This window comes from Photinus pyralis, unplaced genomic scaffold, assembly GCF_008802855.1.
Source record: "Photinus pyralis isolate 1611_PpyrPB1 unplaced genomic scaffold, Ppyr1.3 Ppyr1.4_LG6, whole genome shotgun sequence".
Classification (NCBI taxonomy): domain Eukaryota; kingdom Metazoa; phylum Arthropoda; class Insecta; order Coleoptera; family Lampyridae; genus Photinus; species Photinus pyralis.
Window position 1 is genome coordinate 34,079,317 of NW_022170663.1, and position 26,699 is coordinate 34,106,015.

The 26,699-nt window shown below is 35.3% G+C and overlaps 1 protein-coding gene across 3 annotated transcripts; it reads left to right on the forward strand.

Moving 5' to 3' along the window:
• Positions 1 to 10,452: 10,452 nt before the first annotated feature.
• LOC116174090 (pinin-like) lies at positions 10,453 to 22,667 on the forward strand. 3 transcript variants are annotated; one of them, XM_031491886.1, is made up of 4 exons: positions 10,453 to 10,556; positions 21,286 to 21,727; positions 21,772 to 22,066; positions 22,115 to 22,666. In XM_031491886.1, the coding sequence occupies exons 2-4, from the start codon at positions 21,290 to 21,292 to the stop codon at positions 22,174 to 22,176; spliced, it is 795 nt and encodes a 264-aa protein (XP_031347746.1). In that variant the 5' UTR covers positions 10,453 to 10,556; positions 21,286 to 21,289; the 3' UTR covers positions 22,177 to 22,666. The 3 variants fall into 3 exon arrangements, with proteins under 3 accessions (XP_031347746.1, XP_031347745.1, XP_031347748.1); XM_031491885.1 differs by having other exon boundaries at positions 10,459 to 10,592; positions 22,115 to 22,663; XM_031491888.1 differs by lacking the exon at positions 10,453 to 10,556 and adding an exon at positions 10,594 to 10,680 and having other exon boundaries at positions 22,115 to 22,667.
• The last annotated feature ends 4,032 nt before the right edge of the window (positions 22,668 to 26,699 follow it).

Here is a 26,699-nt window from a genome sequence, read left to right on the forward strand (position 1 = left end):
TTTTTCAATCTTCCGAATATATCCATCATTCCTTTCATCGTGGGGGATGGCGGTAGTGGCCAGTAATCCTTCTCCTCCATTACCTAGACCTGTGCTTCTTGTTCCTCCTTCAGTAGCTTCTCCTATGCTGTCCTTGGTACCTTTTTTTGTTTCCTCCTTCTGTTTCTTTATGTGGTTATACATGGTTATACGTGGTTAAGCTTCGCTATGTTCTCTGCAAATTCGGCGAATGCCTTCATCTCATGTTGTTCTTAGCTCCTTATTTGTTTCAGGTTTGTGTGGGTTTTGCCCAAACCTCTTCAGTGCTCTGCTGTGGTTGTTCATGGCTTGCTATCTGTTCGGTGAAATGGGCGGTTTATGTCCCCCAAGTGTTTTCTGTGATGCTTCCTTGAGCGTTTCGGCGATCTTGTTCCAAGATGGTTTCCCTTCTCCCTATTTGTTCCCGATCCCGTCCTGCTCTTTAATATACTCCTCCCATTTCTTCTCCCCTTTCAGAAGTTTCACATCCAACCATTCAGTTCTCTCGCTCCCTGTCCTTGCCTTTTTTTTCGCCCCTCCCCCTAATTTCTCCCTTGCCATTTGGTATAAATATAAAATAACTAATTCGATTATGTGAATTTTGTATGGATGATACCTATTCCCAAAAAACAAAACTGCTCTTCACAAATTAAAAAAAATCATCGATTCGATTGATCGGCATAGGGCACGTTGCAATTGCACCTCCCGCTGAAATTCATAAGGCTTTTTGTTACTCAGCGATTACTTTAGAAACCGTTTCTGTGACAGATGCTTACTATCCTGGCAGAACAGTCGCTAGTGCGTTAAATCAGGATCGACTTGCAAATTTTCATCAAAAATGTTCAAAATTCTGTTTTTTGCTAAAAGATCGCAGTATACCAAGAGCCATCTTTTGAAGACTTTATAGCACATTGTTTCACTGTGGCAGGAAGGTTCGTAATGGCATTGTATTGGAAAAGACGTGAAAATGTGAAGGTATTTTCTTATTTAGTTAATCTAATTATTTTTTATTTCTATCAAAACAAAGTAATTTTTCTAGAGCACAATTTTCTGTAGACGAGGGTTTCTATGTGCCCACCTGCCCACTTATCAGTAACAGTTTTTGGTGGAAGGCCATTATAACAGTAAATTTGACACTTTTCCTGTAAAATTTTCTATTCGCAATTAGAAACTGTATAGAACAGCGCCTTGATATACCTACTGCCTAAATCACTAGTATTAAAATTTATTGTCTCCTATGAGAATTGTGAGACAAAATTGGTCTCGCAATAATTTTGTTCGCACCTGTATAAATTGCATTGGATAGTATTGTGGGATACAAAAAGGCTACGCTTTTATGGCAACTTAAGTGATTTACAATTGAAATTTTATTGATTGCACGTGAAACAGAAATATTCAATCTATCTACGATTGTAAAAGTTTATACCACATAAATACGAAACCAATTAAGCAATCACCTGCAACTTCCCAATCAGTGGAACCTTCGCCAATTAGTAGAGAATATTTTACGGCACTTTATTGTCTTTACGGACCGTGCAATTTGGGTTGAAATGTTCGGATTATGATTTTTTAATTAATTTCCTTTATAAGTAAATAATCATTTTATTAGTGACATAAAGTCTGTGATCATTTAGGTTTTTTTTGGGCGAGCCAAGCTTAATATTATAATTTACTAATGTTTCTATAATAATATGCTAATTCGAATTAATACTCTCGACATAATGCATCTTGAGCAAGTTAACTTCTTTTCCATGTTAAAATTTAATAGATATGAACTATGACCCCAGTTAAAGGCCAGTTGAACGTCTACACCGGCGACACTTTGGCTTCGGGCCAAAATTCTCCTCCAATACTTAAATGTGGTATTATAAAAATAAAGTGTTGAAGATTTGTAATTTTATACGCTATAATTTCCCATTAACTTTTAAGGCGAGAATTTGTGCAATCGCCACAAAAACAAATTGTACAAAGTTGCGCTACTTAAAACGAGATTGCTGATTCTAACGACATAAATCGGTAAGTAGATGTCCTACGGAGCCTCTTCACAATGCAACGGCATGAATTGAATGAAACTTAAGTGGATCCCATTTTCTTGTGCAATAATTCAAGTTGCAATTACACAATTAATCGAAATCAAAACGTCGCTGTTTGTCTTGCGCGTACCTACTTTGCTTTATTTATACGTTGCTCAAGCGGAGATTGTTTTAACAAATAATCGGCCGATTTAGTAATGAATAATTCATGGATATTATACGATCATAATAACGTCAGATCATCGTCAGCCTCGGAAGCCAGCAGTGTCTCGTTGAATTCACAATCACGACGTATAAGAAATTAAATTTAGCGTGAAAAACGCTAGCAAGTAGCATAACGTAATTAAATTACTTTATATTGCGGCAATTATAAAAAAGTAACTAAGCAAATAACTTATTCAATACATTCCAGGAGTGGTATCACGACACCATGGTATACTTTATGAACTAGCAAAATCGGTAAAAGTTTGAAAAAAATGTCATAATCCTAGTTTTATCTATATATGATCACCTGCGGAAATGAATGTAACTATAAAAGTATGCAGTTTCACCATATTGGCGTCTAACCGAAGCTATCTGCACCAACAAACACGTTACGATGAGCTTTGACGGCATCTGAAACCGCCCGACTTGGACTATATCGGCGACAAATCGATCCTGATCGGAATATATATTGTCGTATATCACCTACAAGTATCTTCTTCATATACATAAGTTGAAAACTGCGCAAAATACTTTTATAAATATTCAGTCAAACCGCTAGCTTTATTGCACAAAAATACGACGTTGACATATGTAGAAGAACTGCTTTTTCCTACTCCTATACCGACTATAATAAAGAGTTAGAAATTCTTCATCATGATGAAACGCCCATAGCTATTCCGCGAAAAATAAAACACGGAAAAACCAAAAACGGATTATTTGTTGATCCAAATAATTTGCAATGCAAATATTAATAACTGGGGAATATAATCAATTATGGTTTACCTTCGAAAATTGCATCGCGTTGCCCAAAATTATAATTGTAAATCAAATTTTGATACCAATTATTTAAATTAAATGTATAAGGAAAAGTTTCGAAGCGCATAATTAAGCTGTAAATCAGTTTCCTTATAAAGCTATACGCGACCTATATAATGTTGTACAATGCAAAAAATGAGATCTTTATCGCTATAAATTTTGGCGGTTAACAATCTTATTAATCGCATAATGTGTATCACCGCAACATATCATCGAACACTTACCAGGAACGTCGTACATTGTAATTTGGACACGTTAAAATATAAAATACTGTTAATGTGTGTAATTATTTTTAAATTTATGCGGTCTGCAGTTGTCCGAGCGTAATTTATTTGATACAGACAAATGTTTACAAATTAACCCTGTGTGAGAATGGCGGGCGTCTCTATAGTTATCTGCGATCCAGAAGTGTGTATTCTATAATATATTGTAATGACCTTTAATAAAAGGCAATATATTTGGCTGCTGAAGAGATGAAGCTTTAACCCCGAGGGTGCAGTTTAACTAGTTACCAATGTGGTGTCATAGGTCACCCTGTCAAGCAATTTCTGAAATATCAGTATAGTTAGGAAACGTAAGCTTCTATGAGAACGGATTCGTTTCGTAGCCAAATTTTGCAGAGGTATAAAATATTTAATGTAGTTTGTGAAATTTGTACTGGTACCCAATTGGATGTCTACTAACATTTGTAACTTCATAGCTTGACGGAGGTTTGCGATCGCCATTTTTGGACATGTCGACATTTTAGATCATTTTAAGCAACTTTTAAAGACTGTACGTAGGTACAGTTGGCAATTTTCCGAGATAACGGCTCGAAGGATTTTGTTCAAATTTTGGATATGAATATTAGGCGTACAGAAACGAAAAATAAGGGACGGGATTTTTGAAAAAAAATTTAAAACAACAATTCCGCACGGACTCCTACCTAGCTAGCTCACAATTATCATAATTTCAAATTGTATTAACTTTTAAAACCAAACTCAGGGTGCCGGCACAAAGAGAAATCCTGTCGTTGATTTTACACACTCACAATAAAAAAAATGCCGCAATCAGTAATTCCATTCGGGTGCAACAAACTTAAAGGAAAAATCTGACATAATACTTGAATGGAATTGAACCTAACTCTTAAATTGGACATCAAATTGATACATAATTCAATGACAACCTACTACTACAAAAATTTAATATCAAACAAAAGTAACAGATACAAAACCCTATAATAAATATTTTTTGTGTCTCCCTGCTTCAAAGCTTTGTTTTCTGTAGCCAAATTAGTCCAGAAAATTATGATTTGCTGGCCTAGGCCGGCAAAAATATCACTAAAAATTGGTTGGTGGAACTGATTTAATTTGCAAATGACATTTCTAAATTTAAATTAAATTGTTAGAATGATAGGCATATTTTTTGTGCAAATTCCATTTTAAGCACTTTATGGCTTGGTAACATAGTAATACGTATATGTAAATGCGGTAGGTAAGTACCCTAATCAAGAATTATTGTAAGTTTCACTTACAAGTTTTCCTTTAGTGCGGTTATGACACTTGTACATGTTTACCGATGGTAAACTTACGGTTTATGACAAAAAACAGAGAGCTAATTGAAAATATAGGAAATTGAAGTTTACCTACTTCCACACTGGATGCCAGGAATGCCAAAAAATGGTTTCGCATGTAAATTAACGCAGTCAAAAAACGCAACACTAAACGGTTGAAGAGTAACGACACTATATGATTTGTAATTATTATTGTTTCTGCCATTGTTAACATTAAACTGTATACATTATTCCATAAATTATATATCTACAAGCAAGTATATTTATCTGAAGATGACAGTTTCCGAAAAGGAGGTGTACGCATATGGAAACGGTTTCTTGTCGATATCTATGCTCATATCTATGATGAAAATTTCCGATATCAGTTACTTCCGTATAGTAAGACCATAATAATCAAACGACACTGCATACAACAAATTGTAGATTTGCACGAAGCAATCATCGGCCCTCTTGCTGCTCTCCTCGTAATCGACAGCCAACGAGAAGTAGATATCCAAACAAACTTGTTATCATTCTTATATGTAATGGAATTAATATGATAAATCAATTTGCAAATGAAAATATTGCAACCCAATTCCCAAAATAGGTGCAAGCACTAGCTGAAATTGAAATAAATTTCAAGGTTATGTTTCCCATTGAAATCAACTTACTACTTATTAGTTTTAGCGCAGCTTCTTTTAAATGTTATGAACTTCTTAAGACTGCGCTAAGCGCTTTAGAAATTTGTAATAATAATTAAATTAACGTAAATGCTTTGTTTATTCATTTAATTAAAAACTGGTAAATATCGGTTGTGAATTGACATGCTTGTGCTACCAACTGCTGACTGGTCTGTGCTACCAACATAACATCAAAATATTCGAAATTTGAATGCAAGTATGACTGCTTATAATTATACGAGGTAGAAATATAAATTTTAAAATGAACGTTGTTCCCTCAAATTTTTTACTTCGACACAAAAAATCTTGTGTATTACACGTCCATAAAAATGTTTTGCGAGTATTCGTATTGCAGGCCTCAGCTCCGCTTCGGCCTGCAAGCTTACTCACACTCGAAAACATCCATTTTCTGGACTTGTGATACAAATAACTATTAAGGCGTCATAAAGCTTTTCTTGTACACAACCCGTTCACAGAACGGACACAACGGAATGAATAAATGAATTCAAGAGATCTCAAGGAATAAAAAGTGAGTTTCCAACGACTCATCCAACGAAATCGTGATTAAAAATTGACTGAACGGGTACTTGCAGAAATTTACATCAACGTAACACTTTCATAAACTGGAGGACGACATTATTCCAATTCTTACCAAAACTTTTAAACGGAGACGACTACTTGCCGGAACCAGACTGGCTACGTCTATCAAGACAACTTGAAAACAAACAGCGCATAAAATTATCACGTGAGGTGGATTACGCACGCTTTCAAAAATCCCCCGAGCAGCCCCGTTGTAAACTTACTTCACTTGTTTAAGCAATCCGCACATCCACTCTATTAATCCGCATCGTTATTCACCAACGAAGAACGAACCGCCAACTACGTCGCCAAATTGATTCATCAATGATTATCAAACCTGGCCAATTCGTTTGTCCGATATCGGCTTGTACACACACATTTGTCCAAATAAAATTCCTGTCTTACGTCGACTTCAAATGCAATGTTTCCTTCTTTATGCGTTCCTTGTCCAAAAAATTAGTTACTCGAGCTATATTCGTTTTTAGCTCTTTAACCAAAAAAATCCGTCCATAAATAAGAAAGTTAGCACTGCGTATGCACAGCCTATTCTTAGCGTATAGAATTTATAAGCACAAAAATCTGATACAAACTGAATACCGAACGATCCTTGAGATCTTCACGCATCCGTAAATTTTGCAACACACCATAAGGGGTTGATTTTGTCCCAGTAGATCAGCATTCAGTATAGCTTGTAAACCAATTTTTTAATTTGATATTAGTCTTACTTTTATTGGAGGTGCCTTTATACAAAGTGTTTCATTTAAATATCTCAACAAATAAAAAAATTGGATTGCGCACTTACCAACGCTGGGTTGCGCATGCGCAAATTTGCTCGAGATTTAAAGAATATTTACTAACACAGAAACCCGGACATTCGTATGTACTTTGTAACAAAAATGATAAAAGAACCCTACTTTTGGAGGTTTGATGAGCGATCCGATGTTTCTTAACAAAGTTGTAGTACACACGGATAGACAGACAGGAGGACAGGGAGACAGACGGACAGACAGACAGACAACAGAGAGACAAATAGACAAAACAAAATTATAAACTGTCTCGAGGATCGTTAATAAACAGCAAAGGTGTAAAATTATGGTACATGAAAAAATTGATTTTGTACCATAACTTTTTTAGTAGTAATAATAAACGCAAAAAAAATTCCTTCCTCGACGCCATAACGAACCAAATGGCAAAAATAGTAAAATAAAAAAAAGCATTATTATGAATTGGTTGTATTGAGCCGGGTCACTCTGTAATTGGGCACAAGCCTGTTGAGGGCCCAGAACAAGAGAAGGATAATAAATAAATCAATAAATAAATAAATAAATAGCTCTTAAGATCTAGTGCTGACCGGACGGACGGGCAGACGGACGGACAGACGGTCGGACAAAGTGGCTAAAATAGGGCATTTATTAAAATTTTTATAGAATTGCGCTAAAAAATGTAAAAACTGTTTATCTTACATATTTTTTCGTAGAATCCAGTGGCATAGAAAAAAAATTTTTGCCCACCGTTTCTGAGATTTGATTCAAAGTTGGTATTTTAAAATAATGCAACACACTGTATATCTTAACGTAAATTGTTTTGCATTTTTCCTGATCTCAACTTATATTAGAAAGTTCATTGTCCGATCATTAGCATACGAATAGGTAGAAAATCTAGAAAATTTCAACAGTAGCCCTTCCAATTTCCATTCTGTATTGTCAAGCTTTAAGGCACCAGAAACTATCGATTCCGCACATCACTATAATTATAAGGTAACGTAACATTTTTTATTTGTATAAAAGTAGCGATCGGTGATCTTTAAGAAATTGTATTAAATTTGAATTTGGAATTGAAATTAAAAAAAATGCTCAAGGAATTGATTTTTCTGTAAATTGGTTGTATTGAGCCGTATTGTAATAGGTATATAAAATACTTTTGCTTGGATTCATTTAAAAGATGGTTGTTCTTCTTTCAGTTGGATTTAATTTTTTAAGTAAATTAAAGAGTATTCCTGAGTTCAATCTTGTTAGCTATAGTGTTTTTTGTATAAATTCGCCATATTTCTTATTGTTATTAAGGCGGATTAAATAGGAGTAAGCTAGAAAGAAACGTGGCTACGATAGTCTTAATCCTAAAACCTTTAATTAAGAAATATGTAAGATATAGTGGAATTTGGATTGTTTTTTTTTAATCATTTCATTTTAAACTCGTATTTATTATTTGCAGTCGATCAACGTAAACGACAGTACAAGATTTTTCAGGAGGTACTAAAAAAAGCCAACATTTCCATATGGTAATTGATTAAGCTGTTTTTGAGCTACACGTCGGTCAGGCAATATTTATTTCGATTTCTTTAGGAAAGGTCATCATTGCAGTAGAAAGGGAATTCTAATTGGAACAATCAGCCCCCTTCCAGCCCAGATCGCTTTCAGCTACTGCATTGTAACTACTGTTGCTTCCCCTGGGAAGAGAAAGATGGTCTCGGTGGGCCAGGATATGAATCTTTGTACCAGAATTATCGATTCATCGCCGCTATGAAGTACAATAAAATTATCAAAGAAGTGTAAAGTCAAGTGAATGCCGGGAACATGGTATGCTACTGGAGGGTCTTTAATTAAAAAAAAATATAAGGACTGTAAGGTAAGAAGCATGATATAATTTGTCGTTGCCAGGATTTGTTACTGCTGACAATACGAGTCAATAATAAGCAACAAGGAGCGAGTTCATTTCCTAAAGGATTCAAGCATAAAATCACGCACTAAAAACCACCCGCTAAGGATTGAAACTTAATTTATTTAGTACTTTCCAAAAGTCGCAAGGTTGAGAAGGAAAATTTGTACCCGAGATCTAAAAAAAATGTGCTAACAGAACAGTACTACCACTTGTAAAAATACGTTGAATGTGCATATTCCATAATTTTTAAGCAATAGGTATATAGTCCTTTTTGACAAATTCTTTAAGCAACTATGGAAAAAATTAGTTAGATACCTTTTTAATTGATACTTGTTAAGCAGTTCCATCTAATTCATTTGATACCTCGCCATTAGTAAAATGCTAATTAGAGTAAAAGGTGTACCACCTTCTCGTTACATGTCAATGATTCTCACTCGCCATGTATATAAGGCTTATGTAAGTTGAGCATTATGTTTAATTATTTGCAGTAGGCGTAATTACGATGATTTATGATTAATGAGAAATGTTTACAATGACCCTTTTTTATTTGTAAATGTTTAAGTGAAATGAAATGCCTGCGTGATTGACAGATTAAGCACTTTCAATAATATTAGCCATTTTAGCTTGTGTTATTTTTCTATTTATACACGGGGCTTTGTCTCAACACATCATTGATTACCATTGCAACGCTTGATGCAAGATCTCGCCAGAGGCTTTTTAATTTCATTATGTCTGCATAAAATGAAACGTGGTCGATACTTTTTTATGGGTTTTCACTTATTAAGGATGTCTACATAATTTTCATAGGTGTGAATGTTTCCAGGTTTCGTAATGCAGAATAGCATTATTAAAATTACCATCGCTTTTATTCACCGTTATGCAAAGCGTATACAGGGCGAAAATGGCTAGTACACTGAATTTTCAAAACAACGTTTTTTTAAAGAAGCCTTTTATGATAAGTACCTATCCAAAATTATAAATAGTTTGCTACGAATCTACGCAGTTTAAATTTGCGGTCAGTTCAATTGCACCAACCACTAGTTTTCATTACGTATTTTTAAAGAGTATACTTTTTTAGATATAGCATCATTAAAAAACTTATGCTTATCAAAAATCATTAAAAAAATTTAAGTAAATCTAATACTTAAAAATTATTTATAATGGCATACGACCACCTAGGCGTGTACAGTACTAAGAGGGTCTTTTTTAATGGAAAGCACTAGGTATTTTTAACGAGGAATTATTAAAGAATGATTTTTTTTAATGAAAACATAAGAGATGATTACACTAGTAAAATAGCGCAGTAACAATGAAAATTCATCGACAAATTTTTAATATACAAAATAGGGATTGTAGTATAGAAGTTCTCACATCAAATTTAAAAACAATTAACTTCTGTACAAAACGCTATTTTTTCCTTGATTAGTCCAGCTAAAAGTATTGTGTAAATTATTAATCGTTTTCAACTTGCAGAAATATTTAGAAAAAAGTCCTTATTTGTAATTTTTGGAATTTTAGTATCCTAGTTCGTAAAATTTTTGCTACAAGTGTAACTTATGAATTTCGATAATTTTTAAATGTACTACAAATAAACAGCGAATACAGAAAATCTTCGAAGAAAACTTTTGAATTCAATGAATATTTCTTTGTTACATATAAAATTACCAAATCTTGGTTAATGTTGTCCAAAATGTCTGCATTAATTATTGTATTTACAACATTCCATAGAACATTTGAATGGATCGGAGCCAATTTTGCGTAAAGTGTTTGTGTGAGCTTTTTCCGAAAAATAATCGTTATGAATAAAGATAACTTTGTAACGTTAATAAATGTCACCCGGTCATCCGGTATATAAGAGTGTGTGACCGTCCAGTATAAGGTATTTGTCGCACCTTTTGACCTGCGCGATTAAGCGTTATCAAAGTGATTGGACAGTTACAGTTCGATTGCATTCAATTTAAGGCTGTTTAATGTTTTCGCTTGAATATACGAAAAGTATGGAAAGCGACTAAACGAATTTCCGCAATACTAAATCGAGTTAGTTAAGCATTAGCCAAACTGTGTTCGGGTGTAGTAAGTTTAATTGTCGTTGTTCGTTATTGTATTGTTGTCTGTCTGTCCATCTGCCTGTTCGTGTTTGGTACACATGTTACTTAAGGATGTAAGAAACGTTATCGTAGCTAAGCCAAAAGTTACTGTCCAAAAACGATCTCGAGAATCGTTCGGTTTTCAGTTGTATCAGATTTTTTGTTATCTAATCATCTCCTCTTATTTCTGATTTTATTATTTATTTTAATTTGTTATTTCTTATGACTGTAATTTAATTCAACATTGTATCCAATACGCAATTTTTCGCTAATAATATCGATTTCATTTTTTTATCTTGGTTGAGTATAGAATTTTATGCCCTTTCAAATGATGTACCGTGAGGTAGGGGGTGCCGTTTTAGTGCGTGCGAAGGGATGAAACCTAAAATTCTCTAGGTATCATTTTTGAACTTCCCCCTCTATATCTAAATCGACGTGTTTCCATTCAAAGCAATAATCACACTAAGTGAAGAGTTATAGTGATACTTTTGAAATGAGCACACTGTAGAGTGGAAACTTGTAACTGTGTAATATGGAACGCCGTTTTACTTTTTAATGGCAACCGTATTTAAGAATTTAGAAGAATGAATTATGAACAAATAAAAATATCTTAGAGATATTTTTAATTAATTACAAATATCTTAGATATTTTTAATTGCACTTTTTGCTTCTAGGTTATTTAAATTATCTCTGAGATATTTTTAATTCGTGTATACATAAACGGGAAAAAATATAATTTCGGTTTTATCGATATCTTAGAGATATTTTTAAATAATTAAAAATATCTCATAGATCTTTTAAATTCAAATTATGAAGAAACCGTATTAACTTATTTTTGTTGTCAAATTTTAGATATTAGTAAATGATCAATCATATCTTAGAGATATTTTTAATTGTGTCAATTCAATACTGTGTAACACGATTACAATAAATGCGCTACATTGAAAAATATATAAGATATTTTTAATTGAATTAATATATTTTCCAATATCTAAGATATTGATAAATGCACGATTTAAAAAATATTTTAAAATAAGTTAAGCTTTGAGGATATCAATAAAGTGAGGTTTATTCTTTATATGAATTTAAAATATCTATGAGATATTTTTAATTATTTAAAAATATCTCTCAGATATCGATAAAAACGAAATTATTTTTTTTTCTCGTTTATGTATACACGAATTTAAAATATCTCAGAGATATTTTAAATAACCTAGATGAAAAAACTGCAATTAAAAATATCTAAGATATTTGTAATTATTTAAAAATATCTCTAAGATATTTTTATTTGTTTAAAATTTATTCTTCTAAATTCTTAAACGCGATTATCATTCAAAAGCAAAACGACTTTTCATATTAAAATGCCTAATTTTTATTTATAATATCTTAGATATTTTAAAATATACCTCATTTGAAAATATCTTAGATATTTATAAATGTTATTTCAAATATCTAAGATATAGGAAATTGGCGCCGCCTAGTGAGAAGTTCGGTTTTAATTATATTAAGACATCTGGCAACATTGTAATTAGTTTGTTTTCTAACCTCTGTGAAGTTTTCATTTCTGATTATTAATTTACGTGTATTGATTGGTGGTCATATATCTAGGTATATGTTTGTTATCGTTTCTGCGTGTGATCAACGGCTCGTTTTAGGTTTTACTTAAAACTTAAATATGGATGTAGGGGATGTTTTGAGTCGTCTCAGAAGAACAATAGCAAGTGCTTGTAGATTATATGAAACTACAAAACAATTCCCACATTCACATTTGCACTTTGCATTACGAAACCTCAGAAGGATCCGTAGTAACATTTGTGATACTACATTTAATGCATTAAATTCATCAATTAATGCTTTATTGGAGCTTCCACAAGAAGTATTAGTTGGTGCAGATTATCATGCACAGAGAACGTTACTTATACTTACGTTTTTAACAGCAGTTGATTTCAGACCTGAGCAGAGCTTGAGGGGTTGAATAAAGTTATAATTTAGAAGTGCTTTTAAAGCTCAGCACTTTTACAAGCACGGCCCAGCTCTGAAAACAACTGCTGTTAAAAACGTTCAAATACACGAACAAGCGGCGTACCTTTTTGCCAAAAAAGGAAATCTTGTTAAACACTTTCCAAACTTTTTGAAACTGTTGCCTCAAAAAATTTGGATTTTTTGTCTAAAAAATACAGGATATCTTGTAAAAAAATTTCCAAATTTTTTGGATATTTTGTCCAAAAGATTTGGATTTCTTGTCTAAAAAAAATTCGATATTTGGATATCTTGTCGCGCCACCGACAAGATATCCAAATCGGAGTTTCCAAATTGGTTGGATATTTTGTCGCTTTATTTGGATTTGGATAATTTGTCGATAAAAATTGGATATCTTGACGAAAACAATCCAAATTATTTGGATAATTTGTCCCTAAAAAGTTGGAATTTGGATTTCTTGTCGGTCCCTGCTTCGATTAGACGTGAAGTGATATCGAGCCAACCGATATCTCACGTTAGGAGTGCAGTCGTAACTTAATTCTTAAAAGGAAGCCAATCAGAGCGGAGTTTCTGATCAACTTTGTTTATGTGGCTACTGCTCTGCAATGTGCTGTGAACCTGATATTTTGTAATATAATATAAGGGTTTATATTTGTATGAATGGTGCACTTTCACAGCCTACGCTATTTATACATGTATTTCATTTCCATTCTATAAAAAACACTATTTTACTTTTATTCATATTTGGTACCTACAGGCTTGATTTTATGTAGGTGCTTTTACAATGTTCAATGAAAATAGTTATAAAAAAATTATCAAAGTCCTCGTGTGAGATCGAAGGGACTTCAGCGCATTTTTGTGTGGCAGATCAGTATTCTATTAGCCACTTTCGACTCAACCATCAATAACAGATCTTGTCGAAGGGTACTACATTCACTAACCGTTTCCCACTTTCCGCGTGCACCCGCAATTCGCTTTTAAAGTTAAAATCGGGTCGGGGGCTACCACATTCCCTTTGACGGTAGCCACTTCCGACGTCCCGTTCACCCGCTATTCACTTCTATTGGCGACACGAGAAAGAGAGACAGCGATTCGAGATTTACGAAACTTTAAACCGCGTGAGTTCGCAACGGAAGGTAAAAGGCGCCCGAAGTTGACTACTTCTCGGAGACGCGCGCGCGCGCCTCGCAAAAGGTCATTAATTTCGCCCCTACGACAAAAAACAAAATTCCGCCACGCAGGAGTTGTGCGCGTTTACAACATCTTTCCGCCGACACCAATTTGAAAAGAATCGGACCAAAACTGTAGTAGAAGATAGGAAAACACTGAAAAACCTTCACGTTAGTATACTACGCTCGAGGATGACGCCCAGATGTCGCCAACCCCACATCATGTAGCCATGTCCCTAAGGTTGACAAATTTCACGGCCTTGTAGATACACGTACACCCGTTGCCTTTCTACAAGAGTTCTTCTACGCGCCCACATTTGCAGCCAGCCAGCCAGCCGGCCAAAGTGAGATTAAAAGCTACTTTTTACAAATAAATTTGCAAAAATGCGCTAAAAAGCACATTCATTACGGGCCCTTTGGTGCCCGGGCCCGTGTCTGTGGAACACCGGTAGCTACGGCCCTGCTTGCAGTGTTCTTTGTAAGTGCATTTCATGTGAACCGGATGAATAGGTGTTACCGTAATTTCATATTAATATTTCGAAACTACAGGTGCAATACTTCATACTGTGTTTGACATGCCCAATTGAAGTGAAGGAATCGAATTTGGCTGTAAGGATCTTACTCCAGAACTGTACTTATAATACACAAAAGCGCTTGCGTTCAGAACAAATCACATTATTTCTATTTCCAATTTTCATCGGTTTTGCCAAGCAGTGTTAACCACACTTCGCATTTCACCTTTATTTAAGGAAACTAAAAGAATATAAATTTTGATTTATAATGTATCAGTGCTGAATTTAACTAACCTATGGAATGTAAATTTTTTATTGATCACAGGAAATTTTCTGTTGTTTTTACAACCATTTACAGCACAACTTGCCATTGCTAGTATCTAATCTAATATATACCAAAACGATTCTCAAAAAATGTTTAATCACTATTTACAATTAAATTTCACTTGGCATTCGCAACGACTCAGCACATGTTTATCTTTAATTACACAAAAAGGAGACCGCCCTTGTCCATCTTAATTAAGATTTCTAAAAATTTCATCCTGGCAGACGAAACACAGCAAACGTTCTTAAATGTTCTTGCACCGTTAACGCGATCTTGTAAAAATGTACAGAAAATGAGAAATACTGAGTACAACACTCAAGCAAAAATAACACGCACAAAAAGTCATAAGTTTCTATAAACCAATAATAAAAATAACAGAATTGGCACAATTTCCACCAAAACAAACAATAACACACATCAGCTGATCGACGTACCCAATACAAGAAATTTGCGAGGTTGTCAAACTTATTTTATAACTATTTCGTAAACGTTGCTGCTAGATGGCGGTAATTTACAATATCTTAGATATTTTTTAATAAACTTTAAAAATATCTAAGATATTTTTAATTGAGTCTATATATATTTGAATATCTAAGATATTGATAAATACACAATTTAAAAATATCTTAGAGATATTTTTAAATAAGTTATTGAGGTTTCTTCCTTATTTGAATTTAAAATATCTATGAGATATTTTTATTTATTTAAAAATATCTCTAAGATATCGATAAAACCGAAATTATATTTTTTCCCGTTTATGTATACACGAATTAAAAATATCTCAGAGATAATTTAAATAACCTAGAAGCAAAAAGTGCAATTAAAAATATCTAAGATATTTGTAATTAATTAAAAATATCTGTAAGATATTTTTATTTGTTCATAATTCATTCTTCTAAATTCTTAAATACGGTTGCCATTAAAAAGTAAAACGGCGTTCCATAGTGTAACTGGTCACGTATGAACATTCGCAACATGGTTTCAAAACTGGAGAGTAGCCTTCTGGTTCGCCACCTGGTTTTTCATATCTCTCGAATCTCGCTCCATTACAACCCATAATTTATAATAAAATCTCAAAATAACCGGCAAATAATCAGAACCACAAAGTTTGCTTGTTTGGTGTGGTATCACAAATGCACAAAAATCAAAAATCACAGACTTCACTGCAAAGGAGCTATCGGGAGGGCCTTTGCTTATTCGCCTTGTACGACACGCAGTACTTTCGGCAGTAGGGTTATTCTACATATTAACAGAAAATAATTCACAAAATTACCTCTGAAGATCTACCGAGAAAGAAAATTTAGGAAAGAAATTCAAATTTTCCATGCAGGCTTTCGTTACGATCAATGGCAATGAAAATTTTTAAGAAGCCGTAAAAATTAACTTTGAAACAATTTGAAATGCTCACAAATTATATACACCTTCCTAAAAGTTTTGGGGAACAGTTTTCTGGAGACGTACCAGTAGATTTAATTTACATTAAAAGTATAGAAGGAGATATAGCGCCACATCTCGAAGTCGGCATGGCGCAAATAATTAAAAACCTGTGAACACCGCTTTTCTAGTTTATGAGTTGGAGGTGGTTGTAAACGAATGTAATGTACCTAAGAAAAATCCCGTTTGAAGCTCATCACAATTTCATTCCTGCTCCTCTAACGTTTTTTATGACTGCCATTTTGCAGTAATAAAATGTAAATTTGAACCCGACAAATAAAGGATTTAAATTAATTTAAATATAGATTACCTAATGCAAGTTGGAACATTTTGGAATTTTAAACTTTACTTTTATGTCTTGAGGTAAACTAATACTTATCCTCGAATGATTACCATTAAGTTGATTTTATTGCGTGTTTTCGATTTTTTCTAGAATTTTATACGCGGCAATGATAATCAAATCCGGTACAAACGTAGTTTTACAATTAATAAATAAATAGTTTATAGTTGAGTTGAGAAAGATTCCGTACTAAGTGACAAAGTTACAATCAAAACCTTTTAGCTTTTAAGTTAATTTGATGTTTTTCAAAGTAGTTAAAATTTACATCTGCGCTTATAAAAAAATTGTGCAATATTTTTTTGAACCATAAAACTTAATAATCCAAGAAACTGCTCCGTGGTGTGTTTTATAAAAGGGAGTTTGAAAACGTATTTGTAACGGTATCGTGTATAGCTTGTGTTCGTGATCATAATCTTTCTGTGTATTGATCGTTGATAGATATTAAACGCATAGATTGGTATCGTACTAAACGCTAACCTCTAATTAACGTGGCGGATCGAAGCTGATTTTATACTAACAATGGATCAGAGATGCCGCCGCGTGTGAAAACCGCGCTATATCTGTCCTCGCCGAGGATAATAGCCACGACGGAATTGTATCGGCCTTACTAATCTGATTCATAACATTACATCAACACATATCGCATTCTTTCAGTTTGATCAACCACCTGTTGAAGACTTTGATTTGATGCAACAAAGAAAACGCAAATCTGAACGCCGTGATCTTCAATTACATTATATATCGTACCTAACCGACCGAATAATTAAAGACAACCGTATATATCTTTTAATGGCGAATTGGTTCATCAATTTTATTAGACAGCTTTTTTCATACCTACCTGTAGATCAGTCATCATCATATTATAAAAAATGTTACACATGCGCCATTCAGTGGTTCGAAATACAGAATTCAATAACTTTTCTATTATCCAAAATCCACAATATGTGGTACCAAAAAGTCAATTTGCCAATTTCGCTAAGATTTCCCAATACAATTTTGAGTGATAGTTACTTCTTGTCGTTATCATCAGGGTTGTTAAAGTTTGGCCGTCCTAAACAAATTTGGAAGGGGGGTCGGTTGATCTACCTGTAACCGCTTATCTGATTTTAAATATCTTGGGCTCGTTGGAAAGATAATAAAACAAACTTTTATGGGAAATGTAAATCGGGTTTTTCCAACAGTTTTCGCGAAATATGGCAAAAATTTTTATGCGACTAACGGGTAAACCTTTATTAATATTTGTAACTTACCAACTGAAAACAGCCAATGCCAATTTTGGCCGCTTGAGGACAGTTTTGCCAAAAACGCTCGTTCGCGAACAGGTCAATTTTAATGTTGAGGGGGACATACGATTTACGTAACTTCACTCGGTGAAGGGGGTGAATTGTATCCCAAAAAGTTTAAATGAGAAGGTGGTAATCGTTAGATAGTTCAATACGCATATTTATTCTATTTTCAGCACTGTTTTTATTTTTCAAATCCGATCAGTAATTCCAGAGAAACTTGATTTAAATGGATTTGCAGACCTAACTTCGTAACAGTAACAATTATTCAAAATTACTGGAAAAAATGACCACCACATACAATAATGAATATTAGTCCAAAATGGTGTCGGACGTTTGGTAAAATTTCTGGGGTAATCTAACTGCATTCGTTACTCTTCTAAATATTTAAGCTGCATTTAAATTTCAAATGGGCCGACAAAAAAATTAACGGCGACCTATCTGAGCGATCTGATAGGACCGTCCCACCCATCTGCCAGGGAACCTAAGGTCCAAGAACTGTCTAGTATTCTGTACATAATGAGGAGGAGCCCCGTCTTGTTGGAATATCACCTCATCTTCTATGAAACGCTCATCACGTTCCATAATGTTGATTATCATTGAACCAATGAGATCTTCTAAGAATGTCAAACACATGTCTTCAGTCCGATTACCGGGAAAAGAGAATAGGGAAAAAGACAATCTCCATAGATAGATTCTTTCTCTGTGTTGTCAACAATACTGTGTCATTCACGTAAGCTAACTAAGGACCACACTCTTCCTTCTTCCCATCACGATTCCTCCACTTTGACTCTGTCTTAATAGTTTCTCCATATCCCCTATGTAGAAATTAAATAAGATTGGGCTAAGTGGGTATCCCTGCCTCAATCCTTTTATTGTCCAGAACACTTCAGACTCCTTCCCTTATATCTTTACCCTACTTCCGATCTCTCCTCCTCTCTTTAATTATGTTTTGTCTATTTTTCCATCCTCCATCATTTTCCATACTTTTTTCCTTTCTACTCAAATGCTGCCTTTAGATCCATGAAAAACACTATCACCTTTCCGCCATGTTTTTCCAATTCCTTTTCCACCATTGTGTAATACATCATATACACAGTCTATTTTCCCCCTCCATTTTCTAGAGCACATTTGCGTTTCCTCGCCCTCTTCTCTTTCTTATTTTGTATTCAGTATAATTGCGAAGATTCTATACGCCGTCGTTATTATCGAGATCCCTCTATAATTTTCCATACAGTATCCTTCTCACCTCTTTTGTAAATCGGTACTATTACCCCTTCCTTCCATTCTTCCGGTAGTCTTCTTCTTTTCCACATTTTCCTTATGAGTTTCCTCAGCTTCTCCTTAATGCGATCTGTAGCGAAAATATAGCCTCATTTCTTATTTCGTCTTTCTCTACCCCCTTCCCTTTCGTTACTCTCTTTAATTTTACTCTATATCTCTCTTGATATTTCGTCTCCTTCCATCTCCTCTCTTCCACCATTCCGTGTTCTCCTGCTTGTCTTGTAGTACCTTTATAAAGGGCTGTTTCCATTTTTTCTCTCCCACTAAATGTGTTTTTCCCTTTTCCTCTGTTTATTAACTTCCAAAAGTTCCCCTCCGTTTTAATTTCCCTGATTTCTGCTTCATATTCTGTTTCTTCATCTTTTTTTCTTACATATCTGTTTGTACTCCGTCATTGTTCTATATCCTTTCTTTTATCTCCCCTTTCTTCCTCGTTGATCAGTTTCGTATTTCCTCTGTGCTCTCTCCTACTTCATATACTTGCTGCTCTAGTCTCCTTTTATAATGCTCCCTCGCGTTTCTTGTCCATAATTGTATCTCCCTTCGTGTTTGATGCTTTCCATTTCTTGCTCTTTTTATCTTCCCTGTTAGCCATATTTCCATCGCTTGGTGATCTGATTCTGTACTCGTTCTTATCTTAAAATTTTATATTTTTCCAAAATTCTTCCGTTTAGTAGTATGCAGTCAATGACAGACCTCATTCTCCCTACCATGTATGTATATTGCCCATATCTATCCCCCTCCATGTTTCCGTTTAATATTTTCTCTTTCCTATTAATTCAAGTAGCAACTTCTTGCATTCTTTGTCTCTTGTTCTATCTTATATTCCTCTTCCAATCTACACCCAATTTCCTCTATCCCCCCACCCCCACCCCCCTTACTAGCGTCTCCTCCCCCTTTTCATCTTTCTAATTTATGTTTTAACTCTTACATTCCTTGTCGGTGATATATCGTTACCACTCTCGTCCTCTTCCTCTCCACTTGCACTCATTTTTCGATTATGGATTCCTTCATCCTCATTCGTTTCATTCGCCCATTCCTTTATATTTTATTTCCTCTGGTGAAATGTCTCCTTCTGCTCTTCTGTTTTCTGCTTTCCCTCTTTGCGAATTGGTTCTTCTATGTTCGGTAACCTAATCTTTATTTTCTTCCAGTTCTTTTCTTCTATGCATGATTCCACCAACCCCGGTCCATTGAATCCTCTGACAAACTCCCTGAATTGTACGTCTTTACTTGCTATCTCTCTCTTATCCTCCCCCTCCTCTCCTAGCTCATCTTATTTTCCTCTCTAGTCTCACTAATCCTTTTTCTTTGTTACCCCAACTCTATTCTACATCTTAAACCACTGATCTCCTATATCACCATCTTATTTTCTTCCTCTTGCCACTTTCTCCCTCTACCAACGCTCTAAGATACCCTTCTTTCTACATAAATCAACCTTTATCTTCCCCTTACCTCGTATTTACCCATGTAAGTTCCGCGACTATTACTTCATTTCCCCTTACTTCAATTGTTCTCGCTTATTTTACGTTCACCCCAAATTGTGGTTTTTTTAGCCATTAAACGAGAAATTCTAATGTTGGAACTTGTGGGAACACATGTACAGGGTATATCAACTGTAATTTGCATCCCCTAATAAACCAAATTTGTATTGAACGGAATCACACTGAAACCTCACTTTGGAATTTGATTCAATTTCAATTCAATTTGCAGCAAGTTAGCATTCGGAAATTCGCCCCCAAGAAGATTCGCCAATGAAAAATTGGCACCCGGAAGATTCGTCCGGGAAGTTACGCTCTGACATTTTTCACAAATATATATAGAACACTCATTCATAAGGGCGTTTTCTTATATTCAGATTTAGCTTTTCTAAACCTATTACTGGCCACTAACCACCTCGGCTACTTTATGTGTAGATTAGAGCAAAGTGGTGCGGCTACCTACCCTCCAGGCATGGGTATTTTTCCCCTCTACACGAATAGAAACTTTTCATTAATACTAGAATGCTCGGCTAATTTTCGCCCCGAGCTTTCGAGTCGAGACGTGTATAGTTTGAGTTCGTGTCCGTGTAAGGGCCTCACTGTGAATACCAGATAATATTTAATTTAAAATTCACAAATAATTTATGAGTTTGTGTGATTCAGAAACACAATTTCGGTAGATACGAATAGGTTATCTTTCTCGTTATCATATCAATCCCAACCCAATTCCATTGTGTTCGGTTTTTGTCTCATTTAGAGAGTGCGCCGTAATGCCATCCTAAAAAAACCTAATTGTGTCCAATACATGTTTTGGGTTATTAACTGAGCTTCCAATTTTTATGTTTTGATTAAATGAACCTTATATCTTCAGCACAATGGGTACTGCAAGATTAAAATCTTTCGGCGACTTACAATCACAATTAGAGCGATCTAAAAGTAGTCTAAAAGTCATAGATGAAAACATAAAACGTCTAATGGGAAGATGCCCTTTTGAAACAATCCCTCGACCTGGAATTAAAAGGAATTTACCTATTGAGGAAAACACGAGTAACTTCGACCATGATGAGCCGCTCAATAAACGAAGGCGGCTTTCCGAAAAACCTTCACCTTACGAAGTCAAAATTCTACAACAGCCACAAAAACAGTTGATTATCAAACTTATAGTAACCCGATGCGTGGATCGGGGTCGGCAGTTAGCCTTAGCGGCCCAAAGCGCCGATGATAAATCCACAGCGAGAAACCGTAGGATGTTCAGGGTTCTCTTGGGTACCTTGAAAAAGTTTCAACAGGAAGAAGCTAAGCTAAAGTCAAAGGTACGTCTAGTCTGTTCAGTTACGAGACTAATTTCTATTTGTAGGAGCAAAAAAGAGCACGGATAGAAAAAAGGATTGAGGAACGCGAACTAAGAGAGAAAGCGAGAATAAAGAAAGAACGACGGGACTTATTTTTCATCCGAGAGGGAAAGCAAGCCGAAATTGAGGTGATGGAGTTACAAATGGCACGCATGCGCGATTATGAGGTGTGGGAAGAGCGGCAGAAACTTAGGAAAAATTTTATTCTCACAAAGGCGAAGCCTCGCATTTGCTACTTGCCTGGGCGGGTAAATGATGCGACCAAGGGCCTTTTAAAAAAAAGCAAATTCCATGTCAACAGTGAGGACTGTGTACTTTATTAAATATTAATTATGTGTATATTTTTAGAAATTATCGAGAAACGTCAGTCGGAGGTTTCTCGAGAAGTACGACATATAAGTGTCGAATGAGGAGAAACTTTGAACAGAGAAGAATGTTTTAACGGGAAGAATAGTTCAAAGCATTACTAACGTTAAAATTAACGTGCAGGTTATCTGTAGACAACGTAATTTTGCTCATAGTCAATAAGACAAAGAAGCGTTTCTTGGCAGATAACCTGTACGTTAAGTTTGGTGTTTCTGGTACACCGCAGCACTGAATGATTGAGTGGGGATATTTATCTGGACGTCGCGTTGCGTCGGTACATTTTTAGTTAAGCTTTAACTTTGTTAATGTGTGGAATAAAAAGAACTATGAATAAGTGTAAATACTGAAACTGCTAGAAAACTTCTTTATGTGAAACATACAAATCTGAAACAGATTTCCAAGGTGTCAGGTTTCAACCTCATTTTTTTCTAATCCGATTCAAATAATTCAAAAATCGTTAAATTGAATAATCAATGTCAAAAACGTCATTTTGCCTATATAACGTAAAATATCGTTTTTCGGCACATAACCTAAACGTTAAGTTTGATACATCACAGGTCTGAACATTGATATTCGGGATACTGTTACTCAAAAATTGAAGCTATTGTTTATTAAAGGGATTAAACGAAAGTAACAAAACGAAACCTGGTGATTTGATCACTATGTAAAAAATAAAATTTATTCGCTTACCCTAATTTACAACAAAATAAAGGTTGTTCACAGTTTAGTCGCTCTCATCCGACTTCTCCAACTTTTTCCCTTTCGTTCTCTGGCGCTAGTGGCGCGCCACCTCTCGTGAACCCTGGACCCCACAGATCGGCGATCCTGATTCTCCTTCGACCTGAAGTTGCCCCATAACTTCATCTACGCGTCAATAATCGCTTAGAAATCGTTACTATGGGGTATTGAAACGCGCACGGTCCATAACTACCCTTAAAATTGCCACAGGGTGTTCAGGGGTAGCTCTACGGGGAAGAAGTGGGGTGAAAAATTATCCGTGTCGAGAAATTGATCGGAAATCGATAGTCACGGGTTTTCGTGCCCGGCCAGTGCAGAAGTGCCCTCGAAATTGCCCGAGGTTGATCCACGGAGGTGCCGGGAGGTACAATGATAGACTAGCATACGTTACTCAAAACAAAAGTCACCCTCGCCTTCCCCGTATCAAGACTCCTGGGTGTCCCTGGGAAATTTTAAGGGAAGATCTCGACCCCTAAAACCCGTGAGTGAGCGAGCCAGTTCATTGCACCTCGGTAGTGCCCCCCCCCCCCCCCTAGGGCTTATCTAGAATTAACGATCGCGAAACCCCTCGAGTAACGATTTCCTAGGAATTTCCCGACGCTGTTAATTTTTCACTCACTCCACAGCATCCCTCGCACTCCGTAGAGCCACCCCTGAGCATCTCAGGTCAATTTCGAGGTCAGATATGGACTCCGATCCCTTCGAACACCCTCAGGTGACGATTTTTAAGCAAATTTTCCGGCCTAATATGTTTATACGAGTATGTAATTTTTATGCAATAATTAAATAAATGCATTTTTGCACCTCTTATGCAATTTTAAAAAAAAGTTAAAAATTCAGTATACAAACACAAATGACGCGAGCGTATTTTCCTCCTAATAATATTAATTTTAAGACTGGGAAAAAATACCGGTAGGCACGAGATCCTTTACCCATTCTCTTTCAAATGAGCCGCCTATTGTCATGAAAAATAGTGGACCCTGTACAAATATAAACAAATTTTGATTTCACTCATAGTGCCTACATATGATATTTCATTTAATTGCTTTCATAAATATAAAAGTTAGCATTGCACATGCGTTAATCCAAATTTTTGACACTGCGAATGCGCAAGATCAAAAAATATCTATAGGCACAGAATCCTTGGACCGAGCTCTTTCAAATGAGCCCCATATCGCCCAAATCTATTCAGTGGTGTAGAAAGAGTACGTGTGACGGACGGACGGACGGACGGGCGGACGGATGACAAAGTGCAGCCAATAGCGATTTTTCACTTTGAGGAAAATACGCTAAAAACGGCTCAAACAGTATTCTACAGGGTGGTTCATATACATGGCTCACTATTGAAATCTCCCTTTTTGTGACTAAAAAAACCGGATTTGAGATTTTTGAAAAATTTTAAACACGAGAAAATTTAAAATGTCAAATTTCGTTTTCATTTTCCGGTCTTAAACGGAATTTTTTTGTCGGGCCTTAAAAAACGTTGAATTTTCGCCATATTCGTCAGTTGTGGAAAATTATTCACGACTACCGTCTTGCTAGGAGAAGGGTACAGCTTGCTATTGTCGAAAATGTGCCCTAAAACTTCATTCTTTTTTTAAAGAATTCACATATCTTTCTGTTGATTTTCAAACCGTAAGCTTTGGCTGTTCTAAGCGCAAGCTTTAGGCTTTCGATTTATTCTTCGATAATCTTTACAGGTATTACCAAATCGTCCATATACAACAGTACCACTTTCTTATTAATCCATTTTCGAAACATAAAGCTCACAATAAATCTTTGAAATGCTAAAGGCGGAATTACACAAAGCAAATGGTACTTTTCGGGATCAATACTGCCATCATAATGCCATTAAATATGTATACCTTGACTTTCTTCTTCAACGTCCATGTCGTTTTTCAAGTCTATTGCTGCTCCATCTCGGAGCTGCTCGAGCACATCTTCAATAGTGGTTACGATAACCCTGTTTATTTTTCTGTAGTATGCACATAGTCTCGTCGGTCCATCTATCTTCCTTGCTACTACAATTTGACTACTGCACTCTGACGCAGAAGAAATCAATATGCCATCTTCCATTTCTCTTTTTTAGCGCATTTCCACAAAAATAAAAAAAAATGCGCTATTGTGGCCACTTTGTCCGTCCGTCCGTCCGTCCGTCCGTCCGTCCGTCCGTCCGTCCGTCCGTCCGTCCGCTAACTTTGCGACGTTTTTTATCTTAAGAGCTATTGTTCTACTTTTTTCGCTATTTGGTTCGTTATTGTGTCGAGTCTTGTACCAAGGAAGGAATTTTTTCTGTACCGCTTACAAAAAAAGTTATTGTTAAAAAAAAACAAAAAACCGTTTTTTACATGTTCCATAATTTTACACTTTTGCCGTTTATTAACGATCCAAGAGATCTTTTATAATTTTGCATTGCTATCTGTCGTCTCCTGTTGGTCTGTCCGTCTGTTCCTTTGTCTGTCTGTCCATCTATCTGTCCCGTGTGAACGATAACTTTGTTTAGAAATGTTCGCGTCGCTTTTACATCTCTCCGTTAGTTATGAACTGAATTGCATGAAATTCAAATATGGGCATAGCTTTAACCTATAATACGCAATGCCAAAAAGTTGAATCGAATCGATTCAAAATTCACAGTGCCCTTTCGCATCTCGACCATTTAAAAACCGAATTGCAAACTTTTTACTTATAAAAGTAGTTGAATGAAATTTGATACATAGCCACTTGGAATAAAGGAAAATCAAACGCAAATTTCAAAATTTGGTTTTGCGCATGCGCAGTGCCAACTTTTTTATTTATGGAAGAATTTAAACGAAATTTGATACATAGGCACTTGGGATAAAGGAAAATCAAACGCCAGTTTCAAAATTTGGTTTTGCGCATGCGCAGTGCCAACTTTTTTATTTATGGAAGAATTAACGAAATTTGATACAGAAGCACTTCGAATAAAGGAAAATTCAAACGCCAATTTCAAAATTTGGTTTTGCGCATGCGCAATGCCAACTTTTTTATTTATGGAAGAATTTAAACGAAAATTTGATACATAGGCACTTGGATAAAGAAATCAAACGCCAATTTCAAAATTGGTTTTGCGCATGCGCAGTGCCAACTTTTTTATTTATGGAAGAATTTTAAATGAAATGTGATACATAGGCACTTGGAATAAAGGAAAATCTAGCGCCAGTTTCAAAAATTTTATTTTGCGCATGCGCTCGTGCCAACTTTTTTATCTATGGAAACTATTTAAGTGAAATTTTGATAAATTAGGCGCTTGGAACAAAGGAAAAATCTAACATTAGTTTTAAAATTTAGGTTTGCGCATGCGCAGTTCCAACTTTCTTATTTAGAAAAGCATTGAAATGAAATTCTTCTCATAAACTGAATTGAAGTAGCACGTCAACAATGGATTGCCCATGTGCAACGCTATCTTTCATATTTGTGGCGGATTTTACGATTTTACAGAAGTTGCATCTTACAAATGGGAAATGAATGCAAGTGGAAATGCGCTTTATGTAAATCGTTTACGATTACTTTTTAATCTGTTTTAATGGTAAGGCGGGCGTACGCTGTATAATCGTCATCTTTTACCCTACTAATTTATTCGGTGCTCTTCATAGTCAATTATCAGCTCTTCTTCTTAATTCTTGGTAATGGTAATTTAATAGTACCTAACAACCATTTTACAAGATTAAATGCCCTACAAATTCCAAACTTTATGCACTATCGGTATGATTCTGTCACTTCGTACCACTTACCAATAGGGTTTGAGCGACACTCAATGTCTATCTTAACTTTCCCCGTATGAAATTGGAGAAGATACGAGGCAAGTAAT